Source organism: Etheostoma spectabile, chromosome 13, assembly GCF_008692095.1.
Source record: "Etheostoma spectabile isolate EspeVRDwgs_2016 chromosome 13, UIUC_Espe_1.0, whole genome shotgun sequence".
NCBI classification, from domain to species: domain Eukaryota; kingdom Metazoa; phylum Chordata; class Actinopteri; order Perciformes; family Percidae; genus Etheostoma; species Etheostoma spectabile.
The window spans coordinates 20,845,010-20,866,175 of record NC_045745.1 but is presented as its reverse complement, the minus strand read 5'-3'; the positions used below and the strand labels follow the sequence as shown (position 1 = coordinate 20,866,175).

At 38.7% G+C, this 21,166-nt stretch overlaps 4 protein-coding genes across 5 annotated transcripts in view; 3 read left to right on the top strand and 1 right to left on the bottom strand.

Moving 5' to 3' along the window:
* The first annotated feature begins 76 nt into the window (after window positions 1–76).
* ca4c (carbonic anhydrase IV c) lies at window positions 77–6,541 on the top strand. Its single transcript, XM_032534054.1, has 8 exons — window positions 77–179; window positions 1,500–1,547; window positions 3,601–3,765; window positions 3,886–4,031; window positions 4,507–4,599; window positions 4,712–4,778; window positions 4,883–5,046; window positions 5,468–6,541. The coding sequence occupies exons 1-8, from the start codon at window positions 125–127 to the stop codon at window positions 5,654–5,656; spliced, it is 927 nt and encodes a 308-aa protein (XP_032389945.1). The 5' UTR covers window positions 77–124; the 3' UTR covers window positions 5,657–6,541.
* A 301-nt stretch (window positions 6,542–6,842) lies between these two features.
* asl (argininosuccinate lyase) lies at window positions 6,843–13,142 on the bottom strand. Its single transcript, XM_032534053.1, has 16 exons — window positions 12,943–13,142; window positions 12,525–12,719; window positions 11,825–11,908; window positions 11,005–11,061; window positions 10,805–10,902; window positions 10,622–10,699; window positions 10,424–10,501; window positions 10,293–10,345; window positions 10,139–10,201; window positions 9,924–10,038; window positions 9,353–9,437; window positions 8,763–8,822; window positions 8,575–8,658; window positions 8,042–8,122; window positions 7,328–7,434; window positions 6,843–7,226 (listed from the first exon to the last, which is right to left on the bottom strand). The coding sequence occupies exons 1-16, from the start codon at window positions 12,955–12,957 to the stop codon at window positions 7,082–7,084; spliced, it is 1,398 nt and encodes a 465-aa protein (XP_032389944.1). The 5' UTR covers window positions 12,958–13,142; the 3' UTR covers window positions 6,843–7,081.
* Window positions 13,086–18,330, top strand: LOC116700670 (protein FAM111A). Of its 2 annotated transcripts, XM_032534051.1 has the most exons (6): window positions 13,086–13,304; window positions 14,323–14,406; window positions 14,995–15,069; window positions 15,166–15,228; window positions 15,449–15,547; window positions 15,661–18,330. In XM_032534051.1, the coding sequence occupies exons 3-6, from the start codon at window positions 15,031–15,033 to the stop codon at window positions 17,554–17,556; spliced, it is 2,097 nt and encodes a 698-aa protein (XP_032389942.1). In that variant the 5' UTR covers window positions 13,086–13,304; window positions 14,323–14,406; window positions 14,995–15,030; the 3' UTR covers window positions 17,557–18,330. The 2 variants fall into 2 exon arrangements, with proteins under 2 accessions (XP_032389942.1, XP_032389943.1); XM_032534052.1 differs by lacking the exon at window positions 14,323–14,406 and having other exon boundaries at window positions 13,254–13,304; window positions 14,985–15,069.
* A 306-nt stretch (window positions 18,331–18,636) lies between these two features.
* Window positions 18,637–21,166, top strand: part of crcp (calcitonin gene-related peptide-receptor component protein) — a 3,942-nt gene continuing 1,412 nt past the window's right edge. Inside the window, exons 1-5 of the mRNA XM_032533757.1 lie at window positions 18,637–18,704; window positions 19,553–19,589; window positions 19,691–19,789; window positions 19,903–19,997; window positions 20,104–20,161. Coding sequence (XP_032389648.1) covers window positions 18,697–18,704; window positions 19,553–19,589; window positions 19,691–19,789; window positions 19,903–19,997; window positions 20,104–20,161 — 297 coding nt within the window. The 5' untranslated portion in view covers window positions 18,637–18,696. The remainder of the gene's footprint in view (window positions 18,705–19,552; window positions 19,590–19,690; window positions 19,790–19,902; window positions 19,998–20,103; window positions 20,162–21,166) is intronic.

Genomic DNA, 21,166 nt, shown 5'->3' with positions numbered 1-21,166 from the left:
CACACACACACCTTTTGTCATACTCATGATCTTCTCCCTCCCACCCTCAAATGCAGCTCAGAGTCAGTATGTAAAGGAAGCTGAAATTAGTCTGTCAGGATATTTTCTGTTCTCTGTGCTGATCATGGATTTTTCTGTCTACCTCCCGACTTTGCTTTCTTTCCTTTCTCAATGCACAGGTAGGAAACACATGTACATGTACACACACACACACACACACACACACAGCATAGGACAAATAAAACTGCATTAAAACGCTATACTTTAACCACAAATTATTTTAATTTGAGAATTTTAACTTAAAATATAATTTCCGCTTAACATTAAAGTTTGAGAGTTTGCAGCTACCTAAAATATAATAATAATATTAATAATAATAATAGGTTGTTGCAGCATTTCATTAAGACGCTTTGTGAATCGGACTACTAACACATTGCTAAGACATTGCTTTGTCCTAAAGCGAGACAATGTAACTTTTGATGAAAAGCAGACACTTTGGTCACAATTCGCAAGATCTCGCTTTAAAGGCTAAAAATGTCGGAAACCACTGATTTATCAATGCATTTCTCTAGGATGCAGGTTGATTAGAAATATGTAATTATAAGAACAAGAAAGGACAGAAATTAAAGTTAGTGTATTTACAGGGGATTGTCTCAGGTTTGGCTTTTCTGTGCTGCTCAGTTTGGCACAGGTGTATGAGCCAGGTGGAGTTAAGCCAACCTTCACCTGTACATTGTTCTCAGTTGGTGAGAACTGTTGTCCCCTTTCAGAGAATGGCATTGTGGGAGGCAGCAGGGTTAATCTGGGTTCCTATATTAGCTAAATGGCTCTCTATGGCACCTTTCATTCCCACCGCGGAGTCAGACACTGGAGCTTCATTCACATCAGCAACACAATACGCAACCACAGCACAAGACTAAATGACTTCAGCACTTGTCGGATGGACACATTAAATGCAGCGTTGCAGTTGGATAAAGGTTTTCTGGGCCAGCAATTTAATCAGTATAATCACAACCACTTCTGCATAACTTGCTTGTTGTCATGTTGTTCATATGAGTGCTGTCAGATAACTTACATGTAACTGATGAGCACACAAAAAAAAGCATCTGAAGGACGGGATTAGTTATGTGAGAATTAATAATTATCTTGGTGTGTGTGTGTTTGTGTGCATGTGCACGTGTGTGTGTGTATATGCGTGTGTGTATGGGTGTGTGTGTGTGTGTGTGTGTGTGAGAGAGAGAGAGAGAAAGAGAGAGAGAGAGAAAGGGTGAGAAAGTATTTTACCCACTCTGACTTCTCAAAGTTCAGCCACATCAGCAGATCAGTCAGTAAGATTGCTGACAGAGAAAAGAAAAACACTGTGCCTAATGGAGCGTGAGAATGAGAAGAATTAATACTCATTTATTAACTTAAGAAGGCGTTTGGAACAAGAGAAAAGTGTCCTGAACAACAATATACTGTTTGTCTGTGTCTGAACTGGAACTGTGCTTTCTCTCTAGCTCAGTGGTGTTACCAGAGCCAGTACTCCTGTGACGACACATGCAGCGGTAAGAGCCAATGGCAAGACTCCCACGTGTTTGAGACACAAATCCAAAATTGAAAGAAACCGCTCACTTGACTTATCCTTTACAAGTTTGTGATTTGTCAAAGTGTCTGTAGGAAAAACCACTGTACACTACTGGCTCAGCACCAAACATCTGACAAAGTCAGCAACTAGCTAGTTAACATACTGAGGCATTTATCAGCTAGAGAAAGATATTTGGGTCAGGGGTTGTTGGAGACTACAAAAAGCGGTGAAAGGCGAGTGAATATTGGACTTACTGTAACATTCACCATGGTTGACAGATACACGACTACATCCGATATTATCAGCCAATATTAGGCATTTCCCATCTATCGGTATCAGCATTTATGGTCACAGGTTATTATAATTTATTATATGCTACCAACTCTTGCTTTATTACTCCATTACACATTCAATTTAATTTTAACGGCACTTACACCGCAATATTGTTTCTTGTATCATGGCAATCGCACTTTAAAATACCTTTATTTGACGCCATTTTGCTTACTTTCAGTCTACCATATAATCATTGTCTATTGTTTGCCTATATTTCTTGTGTGTTTAATTGTTTGTGTGTTTTTGATTTTTTGCTGTTATTGAAGAAAATGCTGCTGCTGTAAAAACAAAATGTCCCCGTTGTGGGATGAATAAAGCATAATCTAATCTAATCTAATTTATAATGGCCAATTTAAAAAAATAAAATAAAAAGAAATGTTTTTTTAAATATTCATCAGAATCATTTAGAATGGCAAATAAATGATTCTGATAAATGAATATTTAAAAAAGTGAAAACGGACTGTCAACCATGTAATGAGCACTGGTATTGACATAGATTGTCCACCAGAGGGCGCTCTACAACGCCATGTTGGCAACACGGATTTTTTTATCCATTTTATTTATCAGAACTTTAGTATATTTTGATGTTCCTTTGTTCTGTTGTGACAATAAAACAAATTATTATCATATTAATTTATTGAGAATTCATAAATAGCTAAAACTAACTAATGTTAGGGAAATGTTTATGTTTTGTAACACGTTTCTGGATTTTTTTATTTTTTTATACAGTATATTTCGGCCGTAATATCGGCATTTCGGATTTTTAAACAACCAAATATTTGTGTTGGTATCTGCCTTAAAAATCCTTTATTGGTCGGGCTATAATAGGCAACTGTTTCCTCAAACATTCACCCCAGCAATTTAATTAGTGAGAATTTAATTCATAAGAAAGATTTTTTTTTAACCCTCAAGTCGTCCTCGGGTCAAATTTGACCCCATTTTCAGTTTTTCATCACAAAGAATGGACCTTCAAAAATAAGCTAAACATGTCAACATTAGAAATATCAAAGAAAACATAAAAAAAGGACCCACTACATTAAAAAAGTGACAAAAATGTCCGAAAATGCGATAACTTTTTTTCATGGTTGAGGGGAAGACAAGACAAGGGTTAAATGAATGGTCAAAAGCAGTCGAGGGCCAGATATCCTGACTTTTAGTCCGTTGTACAAGTGAAGCTCCAAAAATACTAGAAATACTAAAATAAAACAAAATACTAAAAATACTAGAAACTGTAATGCTCACAATGCAACTTGGTTGTGTCTTTCCTAGATACCCCTGTCTCCTAAATGCTCGCTTCTTTTAAATACCACCCCTCTAGTTTTGTGATGCACAAAAAGTCTCAAACCCAAGCAGAGGTAACCCAGATGGCTTCATGATCAGGTTTTAGCAGCTATTAAATTGATAATTTGATATTTTCTTTATAATTTTACATAGTTTTTCCAATTCCAATGCACCAAAACAAGCTGAGAACTGAAAGCCAACTACAGGCCTACGTTTATTTTCAGTGGGATTAGCCGTAGCGATCTCTTCACAACAGAGTGTGCGAACTGATGAGTATTATTCTGTTTTATGGAGCTTTAAAGGTACTATGTGTAAGAACAACTTTGTTTGTGCAGCTCTATTGACTGCAGTAGCATGGGACAAAAGATCAGTGTGTCAGTCAGTGAAGCCTCAACTTTGATGCTGTTTGTGTTGTTTAGATCCTATTCGCTGGGCAGCTCAGTTTCCCAGCTGTGGAGGATTACGTCAATCCCCAATTAACATTGTCACCAGCAAAGTGCACGTCAACAGCGCACTGCCACCCTTTGAGTTCATCGGCCACACCAACACAATCAACATTACAGTGAAAAATAAAGGGCACTCTGGTAATTAAGACCCCACTTCATTATTCTCTTCCCCTCCAGACCATTCCACCACTGCCAGATGTTGAATACCTCTGGTCTGTTAATATACTTAGTTTAACATTTGCGTTCTCTTCCCTGTAGCACACTTTACTCTGCCGCAGTCAGTCCGACTGACTGGAGGAGCTCTGCCCGGTCAATACAGAGCCGCCCAGTTTCACTTCCACTGGGGGGGTGATGGAAGACCGGGTTCTGAGCACACCATTGACGGAGAGAGGTTCCCCATGGAGGTACATCAAACAGGAGCCAATTTATAATGTGTTGCTACTGAAGGGCTGTGCATGTTTTAGTCAACACAGGGGTGAATTAGGTTCACCCATGGGACAGTGTTTTTCAGAAGTGCCCATTGGGCGCCAACATTGGTCTTCAATCTTTTCTTTGTATATTTCTTTAAATCACATGAGTAGGACTAACAGAGTTACAGTAGCCGCGGTTTGTATGCCTCTCTTCATGTGGAGGCTAGAATATATAATAATAATTTATGTGGATTTAAATGAGCGTGGCAATTATATTGATATCTACAGCATCAGCCAGACCTGCCAATCAGGAGAGACATCAGCAACTACCCTTTATTAATTAATTTACCCATGAATTCAATCAGAGGGCAATAAACGCTTTAACAAAGGTTTGTTTTACACAGTGCACAGTCGTATGAAATGCTCTCCACTATACTGTAACTCATTTTGCTGTGTTTTTGGTTTCCAGCTGCACATAGTCCACATCAAGGAGCCTTACAGCTGTCTGGCAGAGGCAGAACATGATATGGCGGGTATAGCTCTGCTTGCCTTCCTGTTTGAGGTCATTCATTAAGATTTATTCATCTTCATTACTGCATTTTTAATAATACATTTTTTTTCAAAAAATACTTGTTAGGCTTGTGCCTTAAATCTTAATGGTGTGTTTCTCACAGGAAGCATCAGATGATCATCCTCATTTGGACGCAGTAATAGCTGCTTTGGGCCGAGTACAAAACAATGGTATGAGTTTTATTACTTAAATGTGAATAACTTAACCAACTCTTTTTTACACTTTACACTAACTTTTGTTCTATACACTTCTCCTTCTTTCTCTCTGTGTTAAGGCAGCAGCACGGTGATCCCAAACTTTCGACTTAGTGACATTATCCCGTCAGCAGAGGACCTCCATAGCTACTACCGCTATGTGGGCTCCATGACAACTCCAGGATGTGAACAGGCAGTGGCCTGGACACTGTTTCACCGGACCCTCTCCATCAGCAGTAGACAGGTGAGCAACTATAGATTGGAACCTTGGGGTCAACACTGGTAAAAAAAATAAAAACTAGTCTTCCTGTTAGTATTTTCTCAGCAAATCTGCAAACCTTTAAACTGACTTTTGACATGAAATACAGATACAAAGAAGCCGTTTTGCTGTTATTTTACATCATTCATTTAATAACTTCTATATGAAGTAATGATGTTTGGTAAAGAGGAGTTATGTCCCAATTAAAAAAAAGCTTTTGAGATTTGACTTTTGGGAATTAGTTAATAAGTATCCCTCATAAGGATTTTAACAGCTAGAAGGATCAGTGCCTGGTAAAGTAACCTTTGAGTCACCGAAAGACATATTAATGTCCCTTTGCAGGATACAAATTTTACTTTATATTGCAACTTTTGACTAAAACAACCCCCCCCCCTCTCAACTTCAGCTGTATGCAATAGCTCAGCAGTGTCGATTCTGGACGGGAAAGCCCATGACTGACATCTTCAGACCCACGCAGCCTCTGGACGGCAGGGTTGTGTATCAGTCCAAGGCGAGTGCCACTCTGACGAGTGCAATCCACTTGTGGTTCGGTGTTTTCTCAGCTGTGCTCGGGACAACGGGTCTGATTCACTGACTCAGCACATAAAAACACATGATTTAAGTGACAAAAGCGACTCCATGTGTAAAGGTAACTACGACGTGTTAGAGTGAAACAACAAACTGTTAAATATGTTTATGGTCCTTCAATTGACGAAATGTCAACTACATTTGCACATAAGCTACGGCCTGCTGTATTCCTACCAAATGCTGTGACAGTGAGATAAGTTATTGTGCAAAGTCAAGCTCACCTCTGGATAGTACGCTCCATAAAAGTTTAAAGGAGCAGGAATTTTTACAGCAAACCTTTTTTTGTCAACTTTTCTTCTTTTTTTTGTATTTGAGTCAATATTTTGTATTCACACAACAAGTCTTTACACTCTAATCTACTATTCTTTAAGTGTCTTTATACAGTGAGATAGAAGTATGATGAATAATAGAATTAGGGACTTAAAATAATAATTGTATTTCTTTCTGAGTTACAAGCTGAGGGACTTTCCTTTTTCATGAACTGCTATTTCTTATTTCACTTGTCACGCATAATGTTGACTGTTGTTGAACATAGAAGATTAAGGCATTTCCTAAATGTATTGTACACTTGTATATTTGTAGGAAAACCAAGTTCTAAATGGACTTTAATACCTTTTTATATTCTGCCTTAATACCAACTTCTTCTTTATTCCTGCTTATGATATGATTCTTTAGGGGCTAAATGCATTGCTTTGTATATATTCAACACTTATGAAATTAAACTGGGGAGGAATGTGCTGCCAGATTTACTATTAAGAAAAAAAATAAAAGGACAGTACAAAACAGTGAATGTTTTTGAACCCTTATTATCAATGAGACTTAAATTATTTTCACAGAAAGTTTCTGTATAATCATCCTTAAACACCTTGCCTTGCCTTTTGTTTTAGTACATTGTGTGGAACTCATCAACAGGTGAGTTTTTTGGCTAAATTAGTATTACATATGTGACCATTAAATTACCTAGAACACCTCACCTATTTTGTCTTAGCAATATCTTTGGGCAGAAAGGAAATGTTAACCCATTTTCATGACATGTCTGTTTTTGTCTCTGCTGTAAATATAAAATAAACCACAAGCCTTTCTATGCCATTAAACAGCACCATCTTGAGTCTGTGTGGGTGTAGACAGGAAGATAAACTGCCTCAGACGCCTGTGTGGTGCACATTAGTCCGTTAATGGATCAGCCTGTAAAACACTGTTTGAGTAACATTTATTGTTCAGTCTTTTGTAACACTTGTGATTGATACATGATCAATTGAAACATCCCTTGGTTACATACCAACCAACTGACCTGTCTTCTGTGCTTGAAAAAGAAGAGAAATGTTTTTTTTCACATTATAAATCCCTTTGACCTAAATCTGACATTTAAACTTCTATTACCTAAATTGCAAAAGTAACGTGATTCAAGTTTTAAGGTGAAAATAGGTTGAGGTCACTGTGCATGTTTCTTTTGCCAGTTCCTCAGGTGTTCCACCTGTTCAGCAACACTTCTCCGGGCTGTGCCTCCAGGGGCGCTGTACTGCTCCACACTGCTCCTGTAGTCCCAGACTGAGGACACGTCACTCTCAAACAGAGGGCTGAAACGACAGAACAGTTACACAGAAAAGAAAGAGATGGGGAATTGAGAAAAGCATCCATTATTCCATTACAAAAGGTGTGTGTGTGTGTGGACAGTCACCTAACAGCACTCAGGTCGGCCACAGTGAGTTGATTCAGGGCAATATTTTTGGATTCAGCTGCAAACACAGCTTTACCAGAAATACCATGGGCCTCTCTAAACGGCAACTGCAACACAGGGTTACACATCAACACGCAAATACGTAAAACGATTTTGCTATTGTCTTGATTATAGCTATACCACATATTGAGTGTTTTTTCATCCATCACTTTTTTTGTTCTCTGTGGTTCTTGTCAAATGGAGTAACCAGAAATTCAAAATAATGCCTTGATATAGCTAAAAAGTTGTGTTGACTTTGTGGAACGGTTGGCAGGTCGATACAGTGAAGAAGTGATAAATGCTAAATGAATGAACAAAAAGAAATGGCATAACTGATGGGTACAGGATGTACCAGACTGCGTTACTGGAAATCCTCTTTATTGTAATGTTGATCCAGCCTCTACAGAATATTCATAATGCATTATTTGGTTACATAAACACTGGCTTATTTTTTGATGAATCAAATTTCTTTAAATTACTTTTTGAAAATATTCTTTCTATTCGCGTTTGAATGGAAAAACCTAAAGTTTTTTTTTCCCTTTTATTTAACCAGGAAAAGCCTAATTAAGATTAAAAATCTTCTTTACAAGAGTTTCCTGACAGCAGCAGCACATAAAAAATAAATTCAAAAATGTATACATACATGTGTACGTTAGAGACAAAATGACTACTCACCCCCTTCCTCACAAGGTAGTAGGCCAAGTCAGTAGCCAACATGTCGGGACTAAGGGCCGCTGTCATCGCACTCTGCTTAATCTGAAACACCAACGGAAACTAAATCATTGGCATTTTGTCTTTTGATAGGCGTGAAAGTATTTCTGATCTTTTAAAGGCTTATTAAATTGCCCATGCTAAACATGAAAACAATTTTTTTTAGTAGCAACATCAAAAAATACTCTCTGCAGTGCTGTGAAATTGGTGTATCTGGGAAACCTGCACATATTTGACATTTTGTCTTTCTTTCTTCTAACATACGTGTAGGATTCTAAATTGTGTGCTTCCATTCAAATTGAACAAGAGACAGTTACACATTTTGTACAGTTCCTTTTCGGTGTAGTTAAAAGAAAGAGATCAAGGTTTTATTCTAAATAAAGGCAAGCCGTCACTCACAACCTTTTTAAAGTTTCAAATTTAGATCCACGGCCACATTGTACCCAATGAGATCAGGCAATGTATCAAAATAATGAACACCGATTTAAATCTCTGACCTCGAGAGTCGACATGACTCCAGTTGCCACCTGCAGCACAGCGTGAACAGTATCATAGCAGTCAAACATGGCCTCCTTATCCTCCTAAAGAAAGGAAAATAAAGACAGTATGACAAACAAGTTAGAGAGAAATATCCAAAAAAAGTCCTCCAAATGAAATCAAAGCACACAAAGACACACTTCCATACCTGCAGGTCTTTGTTGTAGGTGCTGGGCAGGCCCTTCAGAGTCATCATGAACCCTGCACACTGAAATACACAAAGTCAGAACTTGAGTTTAACAAGAAAACTGCAACGAGCCATACAAAGTCAGAACAAAATCTCTGAATAGTAACACCTGACTTTTGCACAATGGGTTGCCAGGTTAAAATCGGACGGAATAAAACTAGTGATAGCTTAATGGAACATGAGGGTGCTGGTTTTCTAAAGGAAAACTAGCGCTGGAGGAAGGAGTGAAAAGTCTGCAGTAAAGACAAACCTCTTCTAATCAGTAAAAAAGAAAACGTTGGCACAAATAAGGAACATTGTTGCAACTTGACACAACAGAGTTCAGTCTTCAATTGCCCTGCTTTCATTTGTTGCTGCAATTATACCAAGATTTCCCCATTTTATTTTACAAAGACATAATAAAGAGCCATCTCATTATCATTAGCTTTTCTCACATTATGTAGTGTGTGTTCTTAAAACAACGAGGCACAAATTAACTGGCAAAGTTGGCCCTTCAAAAAACAGATAATAAGATGATTTAACAAAAGTGTTTCTTTAGTCAGAGGTCTTACTCTGCCAAAGACACGACCTGCTTTACTCCTGATCAGCTCCAGACTGTCAGCATTCTTCTTCTGGGGCATCAGACTGCTGCCTGTGCTATACACACACACACACACCACAAGTACAAGCACAACAACTAACTAATATGACTGGGCTTACAGTCACCAGTTCTACATTTAAAATGAACTTCACAAGGCCAGACTGACAGCTGAGGTAGACAACTTCAGTGACAGTAATACATTTATGTTTTCAGTTCCCTTTGACAACAAACAGCATGTAACATGCGGTTTTGACAGCACCCCTTAGACTCGTCTGAGCTGTATTTGTTGAATGTTAACCATTTATTTTCGTTAAAATGACCAGATGTCCGTATTATTAACAAGTACAGTATCCATTGTTTGATAAACATCACTTACTTTTAAAATGAACCCAGACATTTTGAAATATGAATTTACTATATACAGTATGCACACATGGAGCTTTGTACAAACACCCCTTAACAATGTTTTAATCTTAAATTCTGCAGTCTTAAGAGCCTGTGTAAACTATAATTTTGGATCGCGTAACAAAATACAAACTGACCTGTAGGCGTCGGAAAGTGTGATGAAAGAGAACTCTTTTGTGCTGTACAGCATCAGGTCCTCGGCCATCTTACTGAGATGGGTCAAACACAACGAAGCCCAGAACAAGAACTCCGCTAAAGAAACACACATGCAAACATTTAAAAAAATTAAAGAACACAGAAAAATTGTCATTTTGATTGTATGACAGCTGACTGACATGTATGGTTGGCGTACCAACAAAGTCCCTTTGGCCCGTGGCATCCATGCTGTTAAGACTGATGCCATCAAATTCCAAATCTACAGATCCAGATGTGGAGAAATTGTAGTTTCAGTTTAAAAAATGTTTTTATAAATAAACAACACACAGTGTTAATTTGTTTAGCCTGACCTTTCCGCAGCTGCTCTCTGTCAATGTCAAATGGTGTTCCAGCGATGGCACCACTGAAAATGACAATATTAACTGGTCACGTCTGTGTGGGGGAATCTGTGTCAGACCTTGAGTGTGCGTTCACAGCGTACCTGCCGAGAGGTAAAACACTAACTCGTTTCTTGATTTCCTGAAGCCGGTCCACATCTCTGCTCAGAGAAACAGCATGGCTGAGGGTTTGTTCAACCAGCGAGCAGGGAAAGAGAAACAAGACTGACATGAACAACACACCATCTAATATAAAAATGTAGGACGCATGCACTGAAGGTTTCCCTTCATAAAAAGGTCACCTTAGAATCCAATGGCTCCATCTGATTGGCTGAGCTCTCTGCATGTGGGTGTAACCAGGAAACAAGACGTCAATTTCTCTGAGTTCAGAAAGAGGTGACAGAAGGACTTTTAGAAAAAAGAAGAAAAAAAAAAAAATCACAGTAACAAGTGTGTGTTTGTATACCAGTGTGCATCTGTCTTACGCTGCTGCACGCTCCACCATGGTAGACATCAGCTGTAGGGCGTTGTCCGTCAGGGTCGAGATGGCATCTCGCAGCCACAGCCTCATGTCAGTCACGACCTGGTCAACACCAAAGCACACAGCACAGTCTTGTAATACTTTAACAGATAGTCCTCAAATAGCAAATCAGTCACTAAAGTTTTATTATAACAACAACCAAACCTGGTCGTTTCTGCTCCTGCCAGTGTGCAGCTTTCCGGCAGGTGTACCAATCAGCTCCTGAAAAACAAGACAGTAAAAGGACTACAGCATGGCTTATGACATCAGACACCAAACCAGTAAAACAATATATTTATAGCCCAAAACTAAAGGGACGAATATACTAAAATGACCCATGATTTCCTGGTCCATTGTTTCCCAAATGCTCCATGTGATGTCTTAAAAGACAAAGCTGGCATTGTATTGATGTTTTTTTCATTATTAGCAAAGTCAACATATCACATAAAAAAAGAGAAAAGCAACTGTGTTAGTCCATCTCTTAAAATACTTTGTCTGTGGCACTCAGAAATATGGAATATTGTCAAACATAGTTGTTGTTTTTTTAAAGTCATTTCTTTAACTTAACTCAAACAGGAGTGAATAGTGCATATGTTGGGGACTATTTTTAGCAGTAAAATAACACATTTGATGCTTTAATTAGTGTTTATGGCAGCAGGATGGTGTATATGTTATTAGTTAATAATAGTGTGTTTTTAATAGTTTTTGGACAAGGTAATGTCTATGCCACAGAGGAAAAAAGATAGATCGGGCTTTGGCTACACAGACAATACTTGTTAGTAGGATCAGTTCATTGATAGCTTCGGCCTTTTCATGGGATTTGTTGACAATAATCAAAATAAAGAATATCACCAGACCTATTCGTAAACCATGAAAAAAGTTGAGCTAATGAATGCAATACTTTATTATGTTTAAAACTATTTAACTCACTTCTGCTAAGTAAGAAAGTAACATTAATAACAAGTACAAACAAGCTCTACCTCACCTTTAGCCTGCGCTCATTGGCAGTGTGAATGTCTTCATCTCCAGGTTTAATCACAAAAACACCTTTGGACCACTCTTCAAAAATCTGGAGGATAAAAAAGACTGTATCACCAAGTAGGCTAAATACACCGACACATTAAAATAGTTTTGGTTTGCCGACTACTTTTACATAGTGTACACATTTCATTATAGTTTAAATAAGTATCATATGGAGCAACTGAATTCTAGCCAGCATAAGCAGAAGTTTTTATCTCAATTTATTATTATAATAATAGTTTTTGTATTGGTAGCCTAATGTCATTTTCATTGTCAAAGCAAAACATCATGTTAGGGCACCCTGTAACCTGTGTGAGTGAAAGACTTCCCGAAGCAGTTTGGCAGCTGCTGTCTGTCACATGATGATAGTATTGTTCACCACAAACTCAGAATAACACAGAGAGGAATTCTGCACCCTGGCACATTTTCAGCTGTCATCTATTAACCTACATCTACACTAAAGGGCAAATAGTGATACACATACCAAGCAGTAGTGTATTTTCTTGCATGTTAGTGTAGTACTGTGGCCAGAAAGTTAATACGGTAATCACACAGCAGTCGTTTGCAGAAACATGTCCGCTTGGACTTATGTTGTGGTGAACCTATATTTCCCACGAGTGCAGCTGTGTGTGTGTGTTTGTGTGTGTGTGTGTGTGTGTGTTTACCTGATCCAGCCCGTGCAAAATCTGGTTCATCTCGTCCGTGGTGACCAGCTTTGCCTTCTCCAGAGCTTTCACATAAGCCTTGCTCCCCCGTATGTCAGCATCCCACATCCTCTGGTCATAAGCGATGGATGCGTTGAACTTCTCCATGATAGGATCAGTGTCTCCCACGAAACGACCTCCCCAAAGTTTACTTCCCTAATGGGCAGCAGAGGCAAAGGGGCAATAATGTGTTTACATTCCCGTTAGCTACAACACAATTAGCAGACACAAAACATAATTGACCGTTAGATTTGTTTACAATTTTACAAGTGTGATCCCCATTTGACAGCTTGCTTTAATGTCTAGCTGGGTACTAAAACTACAACAACAACACATGGAAGCCGGTGGTCGGGTTTCCTCAAGCCACACGTTGACCTACCTCCGTGTTGGCCATGTTTGTCGCCGATGGAAGTCTGTAGAGGTTTTGTCAGGGGCAATGTTTTAGCTGAGTGGATATTGAATACTGACAAAACACAATACCGAAGCTTCTAGGCGTGAGGCGCGAGCGAGGCACTAAAGCTGTGTGTATCCCTTTAAAAGACGTCACCGAAGACGTTCGAAGCTTCACCTCACATTTCGTCATCCGTAGGAGGAACAACGGCGGGAAAAGGCTAAACTAAAACAAATCCATTTTCTTTCAACAGTGCGTTGACAACAACTCAACTCCTAATAAACCATAAGAAGAAGAAGAAGAAGAAGAAGACAAGGGGAAGAATCGTTTCAACAGTCGCAATTTTTGTGGTAAGTAAGTTCAGGTTAGATATACTGTTGAACGTTACTTCTCGTTCTCGAACTGGTTGTTTGATGATTCGTTTTTAGTCATTATAAGCCAAAAAATACTGTACTCCTTATTCTCTGTAGTCATGAATCAAAATAGCCTACTCATTAAGGTTAAAGTTATCCAAGGTTGGTTAAAATCAAGGGCATCTGGACTGGGCCTTTGACCAATCCCTTGGTTTTTGAAAAAAATGTAAACTCTGTTATGGGCTGCTTGGAAATTGCTTATTATAGAAATGGTGGGCATCGTGCCAATATTAAATTTGACAAAATTACATTTTTCTGTTGTTGTAAGTTGATTTTTTTTTTAAGTCATATGTATTGTTAGGCCTATTTATTTAGTTGTGTGTAATACACAGACTGTTAATATACAGTAAATGGTCATAGCCTACACGTCATTTAGCTGACGCTTTTATCCAAAGCGACTTACAATTGCTACATATGTCAGAGGTTGCACGCCTCTGCAGCAACCTCCCTTGTATTCCTTTTAGAAGATGAGCATTCGCTTAACATTTGATAGTTTAAGTTCCGTTTTGTGGTACTGTAAACGGGATATATGTGTTCTAGCCATAGACTGTATAATAGCCTTTTAATGGACAAAGCATCCGGTTCGGCGAAGTGCTGCAAATGCGGAAGTGGCTAAACCTGCTTTCTATTTAAATTCCAGCAAGGGGCGACAAGGGCGTTTGAAAAAAGGAGGTCGGTTTCTGTAAAAGTCTACAGCCTATATACAGTATATATATATATATATATATATATATCCCAGCAGTCCCACACACAGACACTGAACAAGCAGGAGTGAGAAGACAAGGTCAAATTAATTTCCTTCTTTCTGAATGAAGATGAGACATGTGTGACTCGAACATCTCACATTTACCAACAAAACGTACAGCAAAAGACCGTGCCAAACATTTCAGGCCGTCCTGCTAATCTGTATACATTTTAACATCAATGTACACTGTATTGTTTTTTCACTCTACAGTCGCTGAAGCGGCTGCTGTTTCACTCCTGTCTGCAGATGTGACGTACAGGAAGACCTAAACTGAGGACAGCTACGCTCGTTATTGTAAGTGCAATGATAAGTTAAAGTCCAATAAGTAGGCCTACTCTATCAAACCGTATGAATGTGTGTCCCAGCCCAATATAGGAAATTAACAATGTAAAAATCAATAAGCCACTGACAGTGACAGATCTGTTCATATTTGATTTATTCAATAAATTATAATTTTTTGTCTGAAATCTACCAGTCATTTGATGCGATTGTGTGAAAGTGTGTTACGTTACATGGCTCCTCCCTTACTCTTCTCTCTCGTCTAAAATGGTCACATCCACAACCAGGATGGCTGCGCCCGTAACGGCAAACTCAATGACTCATAGCATATCTCTGCAATCCAATGGGTGATGTCACACCTGCTCTGTCTATTAATATTATAGTCTGTGGTTCCAGCAAGAAAAGGAGTGCACAAACCTGTTGTTGAACAATGAGAAGGCATCATGCCACTTACATTTGTTGTTTTATTGTTGTGTTTTAAGTGAAGTGAATCACAGTAAATGTCATATTGATATGCACACACAAAATAATAATCCCATGAGTACTGTCTTTAGAAATTAATCATATTTCTTTGCCTTTTCCGTAAATTAATAATTTTTTCAGCATTGGTAAAATTCAGCTGGAAACATCACGTTAAAAATGACCGAAAAGAATGGACCAATGGACAAAGTTGTCAAGGTACAGATTTTCTCCTTTCTCCTGATTCATGGTTTGACAATTTAATTCTGTGATACATTTCTAATTTCTAATAACATTTCTGTCTGTTATCTCAAGGAAGAAACAGACAACCAGGATGGGAAAAACAGTCAACCTCCCAATTTACAACCTGTTGCAGTGGTTTGTCATATTTTATTTAAAATCTATGTTGGCAAATGGAAATCATTTATAGTATTCGTTGAGACGTGTTTTTCTTTAATTTTCAAAGAACAACATGTCAGTGTAAGGGTCACATGAAGAAAAATATGTTACGTATGAGCATGTGTTTTCCCTTCACTTCAGCCATGTTTTTGAGGTGGTTAAGCTTATTGTTGTGGTGTTGTCTGTCTCTCTTTGTCAGCCCTGTGCTAAACCGGAGACCTCGCCAGGGTGTACCCCCCCCCTCCTACAAAGTCAGCAGGGATTGGTTCCAGTACCCAGAAACCCTCTGGTTAAACAGGTATAGCTAATAGATGGATGGATGGTTTAAGAGTCTTCTTTTTTTTTTTAGGGAATTAACATAGTTTCACTGTATTTAAATGAAATGAGACTTGCTTGTGTTTTTATTTCCAGGAAGAGGAGTTACATGCAACCCATTTGTTCGATTGGTGTTGGAAGGACAAGAAACCGACAACTCATGCCTGCAATAAAGCAGGAACTATTGAGAACGTACTGAAGAGAAGTGAAATATTTAGAGATATTGCAGGAAAGAACCAAGACAAAGAGCTTGTTATTGTAAAAGATGGGAAACTTATAAGTTCACACTTTCCATGCTGCTTAATTAAACAAAATGAATCCCTGATTGTCAAGTATGTCAAAGCTGTAGACAAGGCGAAGCGACCGGTTAGTGGCTCTCATCATCGCCAAAGTAAGGTGGCACCTGACAAGCTTGTGATGTTTCATGTACTGCCGAAGGGAGGTAAAAATGTAGCAAATATCATGAGAAACCAAGTACTAAAAACAGATTTTCAGATAATTACTGTTTATGCATACAAAGGTGAAAAAGTAAAGAACGCTCTGAAAAGAGATGGTCGTTTCCTGAATACCATATTCAAAAAGTACTGCGTGCTTTCTCACGAAAGCAATAAAAAGGAGACTGAAATGTCCAGTATTGTTGATTTTCTTGATGGTGAAACCTTTCAGATCATACTGTTAAATAGGTCTCAACCACCAGAAAGTCAGCCTGGCAGTCTCGATGAGACTGACATGAACGCATCTCAGAGGTCTGACTCTGATGTAAACCAAGATCCTCCCCAGCAATCAACCGCATCTAATTCAATGAATGACAGCGAACCAAAAGAGAAATCAATGCTGGAAAATATATTTGCCATACCTGATTCAAAGATGATGCAGAAACATCTATCTTCACAGTTTAAAGATTTGGTGAAAGGAAAGAAAACTCTGCAAGGATCTAAGCTTTCTCGTATCCAGAATCTCTACCGTGTGGAGTACGGAAAGAATGTTGAGACATGCATGGAAGTGAAAACCGTAAAGAAACTGATGGATATCAGTCATTCAGTTTGCCAGGTGAGAATAAATGGGAAACCAGCAGGAAGTGGCTTTCTCCTATTTGGCAAATATGTAATCACAAATGGCCATGTCGTTAAAGACATTTACAATGATGGAACGAAGCAGCTTAATGAGAGTGTCACTGTCCATTTCTCTTTTGAAAGTCTAGACCAGAAGGAGTTTGGAGAGGCAGTGAAAGAGGTTGCTGGATTTGAATACAGTCGTGATGAGTCAGGGCACATGTATGACTGGGCTTTGTTGAGGCTAGGAGCTGATCACAAATTGCCTGATGTTTTGTTAACAAAAACACACTTTGATTCTCGTCCTAACAGTGGTGTAATTTGCATCATTGGGCATCCTGACGGTGGTGTAAAAAAGATCGATCCATGTGTGATTGTTCTGCCTGAGTCCCGCAACCAGGTTGCAGAGAGGCATCAGCGTGAAAATCCAGAGGGTGTTCTTCCAGAAAACCCTCATTACAGTAAAAATCAAGAGCCCATTCAGGTGGTCACTCACCGTTTCTTTGAGGACGTGAAAAATGATGAAAGTATCAGACAGGCTCTAACGTACGAGTCTTGTTTTTACTTTGGCTCATCTGGCTCTCCTGTCTTTGATGAGCACTGTAATGTTGTTGCAATGCATTCAGGTGGATATTGCTACCGCAACGCACGGGGGCAGAACCAGAGTGTCATAGAGTATGGCTATCCTATGTCAAGCATTGTTGAACACCTCGTTGTCCAAATGGTGGAAAGAAGTAGGTTAGATGTGTTGAAGGAATACCTGGCTTGCCCAAATGCACGTCACCAAACCATGATGACCAATTTGAAGAAACTGGTTGAGAGCAGAGATCTAACAGCATTTTATAGTGCAGTCAACCATCCAGTGGTCAGAAGTAACGAGAGTTTGAAGACATTCTTTAAATTATTAACTCAGACAGAGGAAGTCCCAATGGACATTTAGGCATGAGTGTACTGAGCGTACACAGGTAGTTACAGAGCTAACTGCTGACCAAAGATACAGAGAGAGCTGTTTGGGCTGTCGTGTTTGTTTTCATATATCAGGAAACTTTGGTTGTTAAGCATTTAATGTCCAATTTTGTTTAAACTCAAACATTGATATTAGTCTCAAAGATGTACATCATACCTTGTTATCTTCTTTCTTCTGTTTTCAAGAAAATCACCTATTAGATGTGGATTTTATCTCATTTTTGTAAGAAATGTATGAAAACAATCATAGTATATTGGATATTGTAATATTCTGTCATGCATTAATTGTGTTGACACCACTGTCTTGGGAATGTCTGATAGATCTTTACTGGTAAAGTGGTTGTTGTTGTTTTTTGTTTTGTTTTTTAAATCAGTTATAGCAAATGAATTAATTATGTATAAAACGTGTTTTCTTTCACATTTTGATTTTGGTGTTTGTGCTTTATTTGTTCTCATGACATGTATAAATGAGGTGAAAGGTTAAATTTTCAGTTCACTGGGTGATAATCTGTCACCTTGAATATCTCTGACATGATGTTGTGTTTCACAGTAGCAATAAATGGACAAGAGTGGACATCATTTTATTTACAGTATCATTAAGTCTATTGTTCTTTATTTGATTTGTGAATTAATTTCACACCCTGAATTTCAGGATTTCTTTATTTGGTTTTATACATTAAACACTTATTATGAAACTAGTTTTTATTTCTATTTGATGGACTAGCCCCATTCATTCTCCAAGAGCCCGTTCCTGCAGTAAGTCAGACAGACCAATGAGCAGGAGGTATTTTGACAGTTTGATGCTTCTTCACCATCGCAATGTGCTTGTGATGTCTTCACTGGAGTGCACATTAATGAATAAACAGCATATTTCTTTTTAAATCACAAAGTAGCCTGTGTAGTGAGAAGACGGCAGCACAACTGTGAAGGGGTAGACTGATTTTGCAAATAAAAAAATGTAAAGTGAATGAGCAGTACAATGAGTACGTTGTAATCATTTCTCTGATAAATAAAATAAGAACTAGGCGGCTTCACGCCGGCGGAACCTTTGACCCTGTTTACATTTTCTACACGGACACTATTCCACCGGACCAAAGCTAAGTTGTCTGGCGAAATGGAAGTGTAAGAATATTTTTATTTACTTATTAAAATTCAGAATTGCGTACAGTGACTTTGTTAATGGGCAGCTGTGTATTGTTAATTGTAACTGGAGCCAGATATTGAGGTTAAAGGTACAACATCCACGTCTTTATCGCAGTTTCCGGTTGATGTGTGGATCGAGCTGTAGGAACGGCTAAGAGTGCAAAGACAACTGGTTTTAGACACATTTACAGGTCTCTCTGAGTGCAGTAAAAACATTAAATTGTAGTCAGTTTTAAAATAAGACAATTAAGATCAATTCTAACTACACAAGCCAGCTAAAATGTTAGCGCACACTGATCCAGGCAAAACTGGAGCAGTAACTTTAGTCTACATCGTGTCTTTGTGTTGGTGGATTTGTGTTTTAATAATGCAACAAATATGCCTTAGGAACTCTTGTTTGAAAAGTATCTACAAGTTGACTGCATTTATAAACAAATAAACAGAAACGTAAGAGCGTTTTCGATTCTGGCTTAAATAAATCAAAACAAGATTTCCTTTTCTTTTTCACCCATCCAGCCCCCGACCTTCTTTATCTTGCCTCGTGTGCCCGTCCATAGTCTACTGCAACTTTCTGTTCAGTTAACTTTTCACACTTGTTTATGTAATCCAAAACAATCTAAACTCAAAGGTCCACTATCCATCTTCCAGAGCTTTTAGTCATATATCATAGTCTTCATTCAGCAACTATAGTGAAGACAGACCCAGATAAAACCTCTAAAAGCTAGTAAATTGCCTTTTGATTAAAGATTATTTGGTACCACATACAGTTGGCAAAGGTCAAGATCTTGAACTTGTGCTTAAACGGTACTTAATTTTTTTCTTTTCAGGAAAAACACTAACGCTGCTATGCTCAGTAACTATGAGGTAATGTGTTGTCTCACTGTTTTACATTAAATATTTTGTAGTGTCCAGGAATGTAAATCATTTTGTGTTGCTTCATATTTGTCTGTCCGTGTGTTTCTCAGGTGTTCAAACTCCTGACAGACCTGAAGGAACAGAGGAAGGACAGCGGGAAGAGCAAACACAGCACCGGGCAGCAGAACCTCAACACCATCATGTATGAGGTTGGCACACGTCCTCTTTCTCTCGTCGTTGACTTCAACCTGCTCTGTGGGCCTGTTGTGTCATATTTACACTTTTGCAACAGCGTTCCCTTAGTTTCCTCTTTCCTACACAGACGCTGAAGTACCTGTCAAAGACGCCCTGCAGCAGGCAGACTCCAGAGATCGTCAAAGAGTTCCTGACCACCATGATGCCTCACAAGCTCACAAAGTCAGTGAGATCTTACAAAGGCATAGGTGTTATCATTCATGTTTTTTAATTTGGAATTTATGGTTAACTTAAGATGCACAATCATTTCATTTTTTTCCCTTTTCAGGGCAGAAAAACTGCAGCTATTGAACCACCGGCCACAGACAGCAGTGGAAATTCAGCTAGTGAGTGTTTTACTTAATTGTCACCAATTATTTAGTCTATATCCTCGATGTTCCACTTCCGGGATTGCTTTGTTGCCAAAGGAAATTCCGCCGGATTTCACTCATTTAGGCCAGATATCCGTTGCCAAGGGCTTCCTTTGTGTTTGCATTTAAACTCCGGTTGATTTATGAGGACTATGGTTAACCTTTTCTCTCTTTTATCTCTGCAGGGCAAATCTAGACAGCTAGCTAGACTATCTGTCCAATCTGAGTTTTTATTTGCATGACTAAAACAACTTTTGAATGCAGACATGTTCTATCAAAATAAGTTCTTTCACCAGGGTATTTTGCAACTGCACCGCATCTTTTCCGGGTACCTAGCACTGCCCAAGTAGATTGTGACTGGTTTTAAGGAATTCCAATAAACCAGAGCACATTTTTATTCCCATCCCGGAATGCTGTCTGGACTAGCCAGACCTTCCTCCTCCTCTGCGCCGCGGTGGAGGAAGGTCTGGCAAAGCGAGACTACCAATTACTATACATGTTACCACGCCTCTCTTTATGCAGTGGGTGACATGTTCTTTAATTACGATGAACATGTGAACTGTAGTTTACCTTGTGTCAGTGCCACATACTCGTCTGCTGGAAAGAATAAATAGAGGACCAAATGTGTATTCATCCGCAGGTGAAAATAGTCCCCAACAAACACTCTATTTACTCCTGTTTGAGTAACTAGAAAACTAGCATGCCCAGCTGTTGGCATTAAAAATTCAACTTTATGTTTGTGACCTGTTGTTGAAGATGTCAGTCATCAACAGGAATAATTGGGCTTTGTGCTACTGACACATCCCATTATAGAAGGGAAATCACTGTCAAAGTCACTCATTGGTGGGACATTTAAAACATCTGAATCTGTGTCAGTGATGCTCATGTGGAGATGCACCTCATGTTCACTGTAGAACATGACATGTACTGCTTGTCCACCAGGTCATATAGTATTTGGGGGGTTTAAGACATCCAATCCAT

Excerpts from the sequence above, each read along its gene's own strand:
- ca4c (XM_032534054.1), top strand. The coding sequence starts at position 125 with ATGGATTTTTCTGTCTACCTCCCGACTTTGCTTTCTTTCCTTTCTCAA. Across the intron at positions 180-1,499 it reads TTTCCTTTCTCAATGCACAG|CTCAGTGGTGTTACCAGAGC; the intron begins GTAGGAAACACA and ends CTTTCTCTCTAG. Across the intron at positions 4,600-4,711 it reads TGCTTGCCTTCCTGTTTGAG|GAAGCATCAGATGATCATCC; the intron begins GTCATTCATTAA and ends TGTTTCTCACAG.
- asl (XM_032534053.1), bottom strand. Across the intron at positions 10,700-10,804 it reads ATGGTGGAGCGTGCAGCAGC|AGAAATTGACGTCTTGTTTC; the intron begins GTAAGACAGATG and ends TTCTGAACTCAG. Across the intron at positions 10,502-10,621 it reads TGGAGCCATTGGATTCTAAG|CCATGCTGTTTCTCTGAGCA; the intron begins GTGACCTTTTTA and ends ACAAACCCTCAG.
- LOC116700670 (XM_032534051.1), top strand. The coding sequence starts at position 15,031 with ATGACCGAAAAGAATGGACCAATGGACAAAGTTGTCAAG. Across the intron at positions 15,070-15,165 it reads CAATGGACAAAGTTGTCAAG|GAAGAAACAGACAACCAGGA; the intron begins GTACAGATTTTC and ends TGTTATCTCAAG. Across the intron at positions 15,548-15,660 it reads GAAACCCTCTGGTTAAACAG|GAAGAGGAGTTACATGCAAC; the intron begins GTATAGCTAATA and ends TTTTATTTCCAG.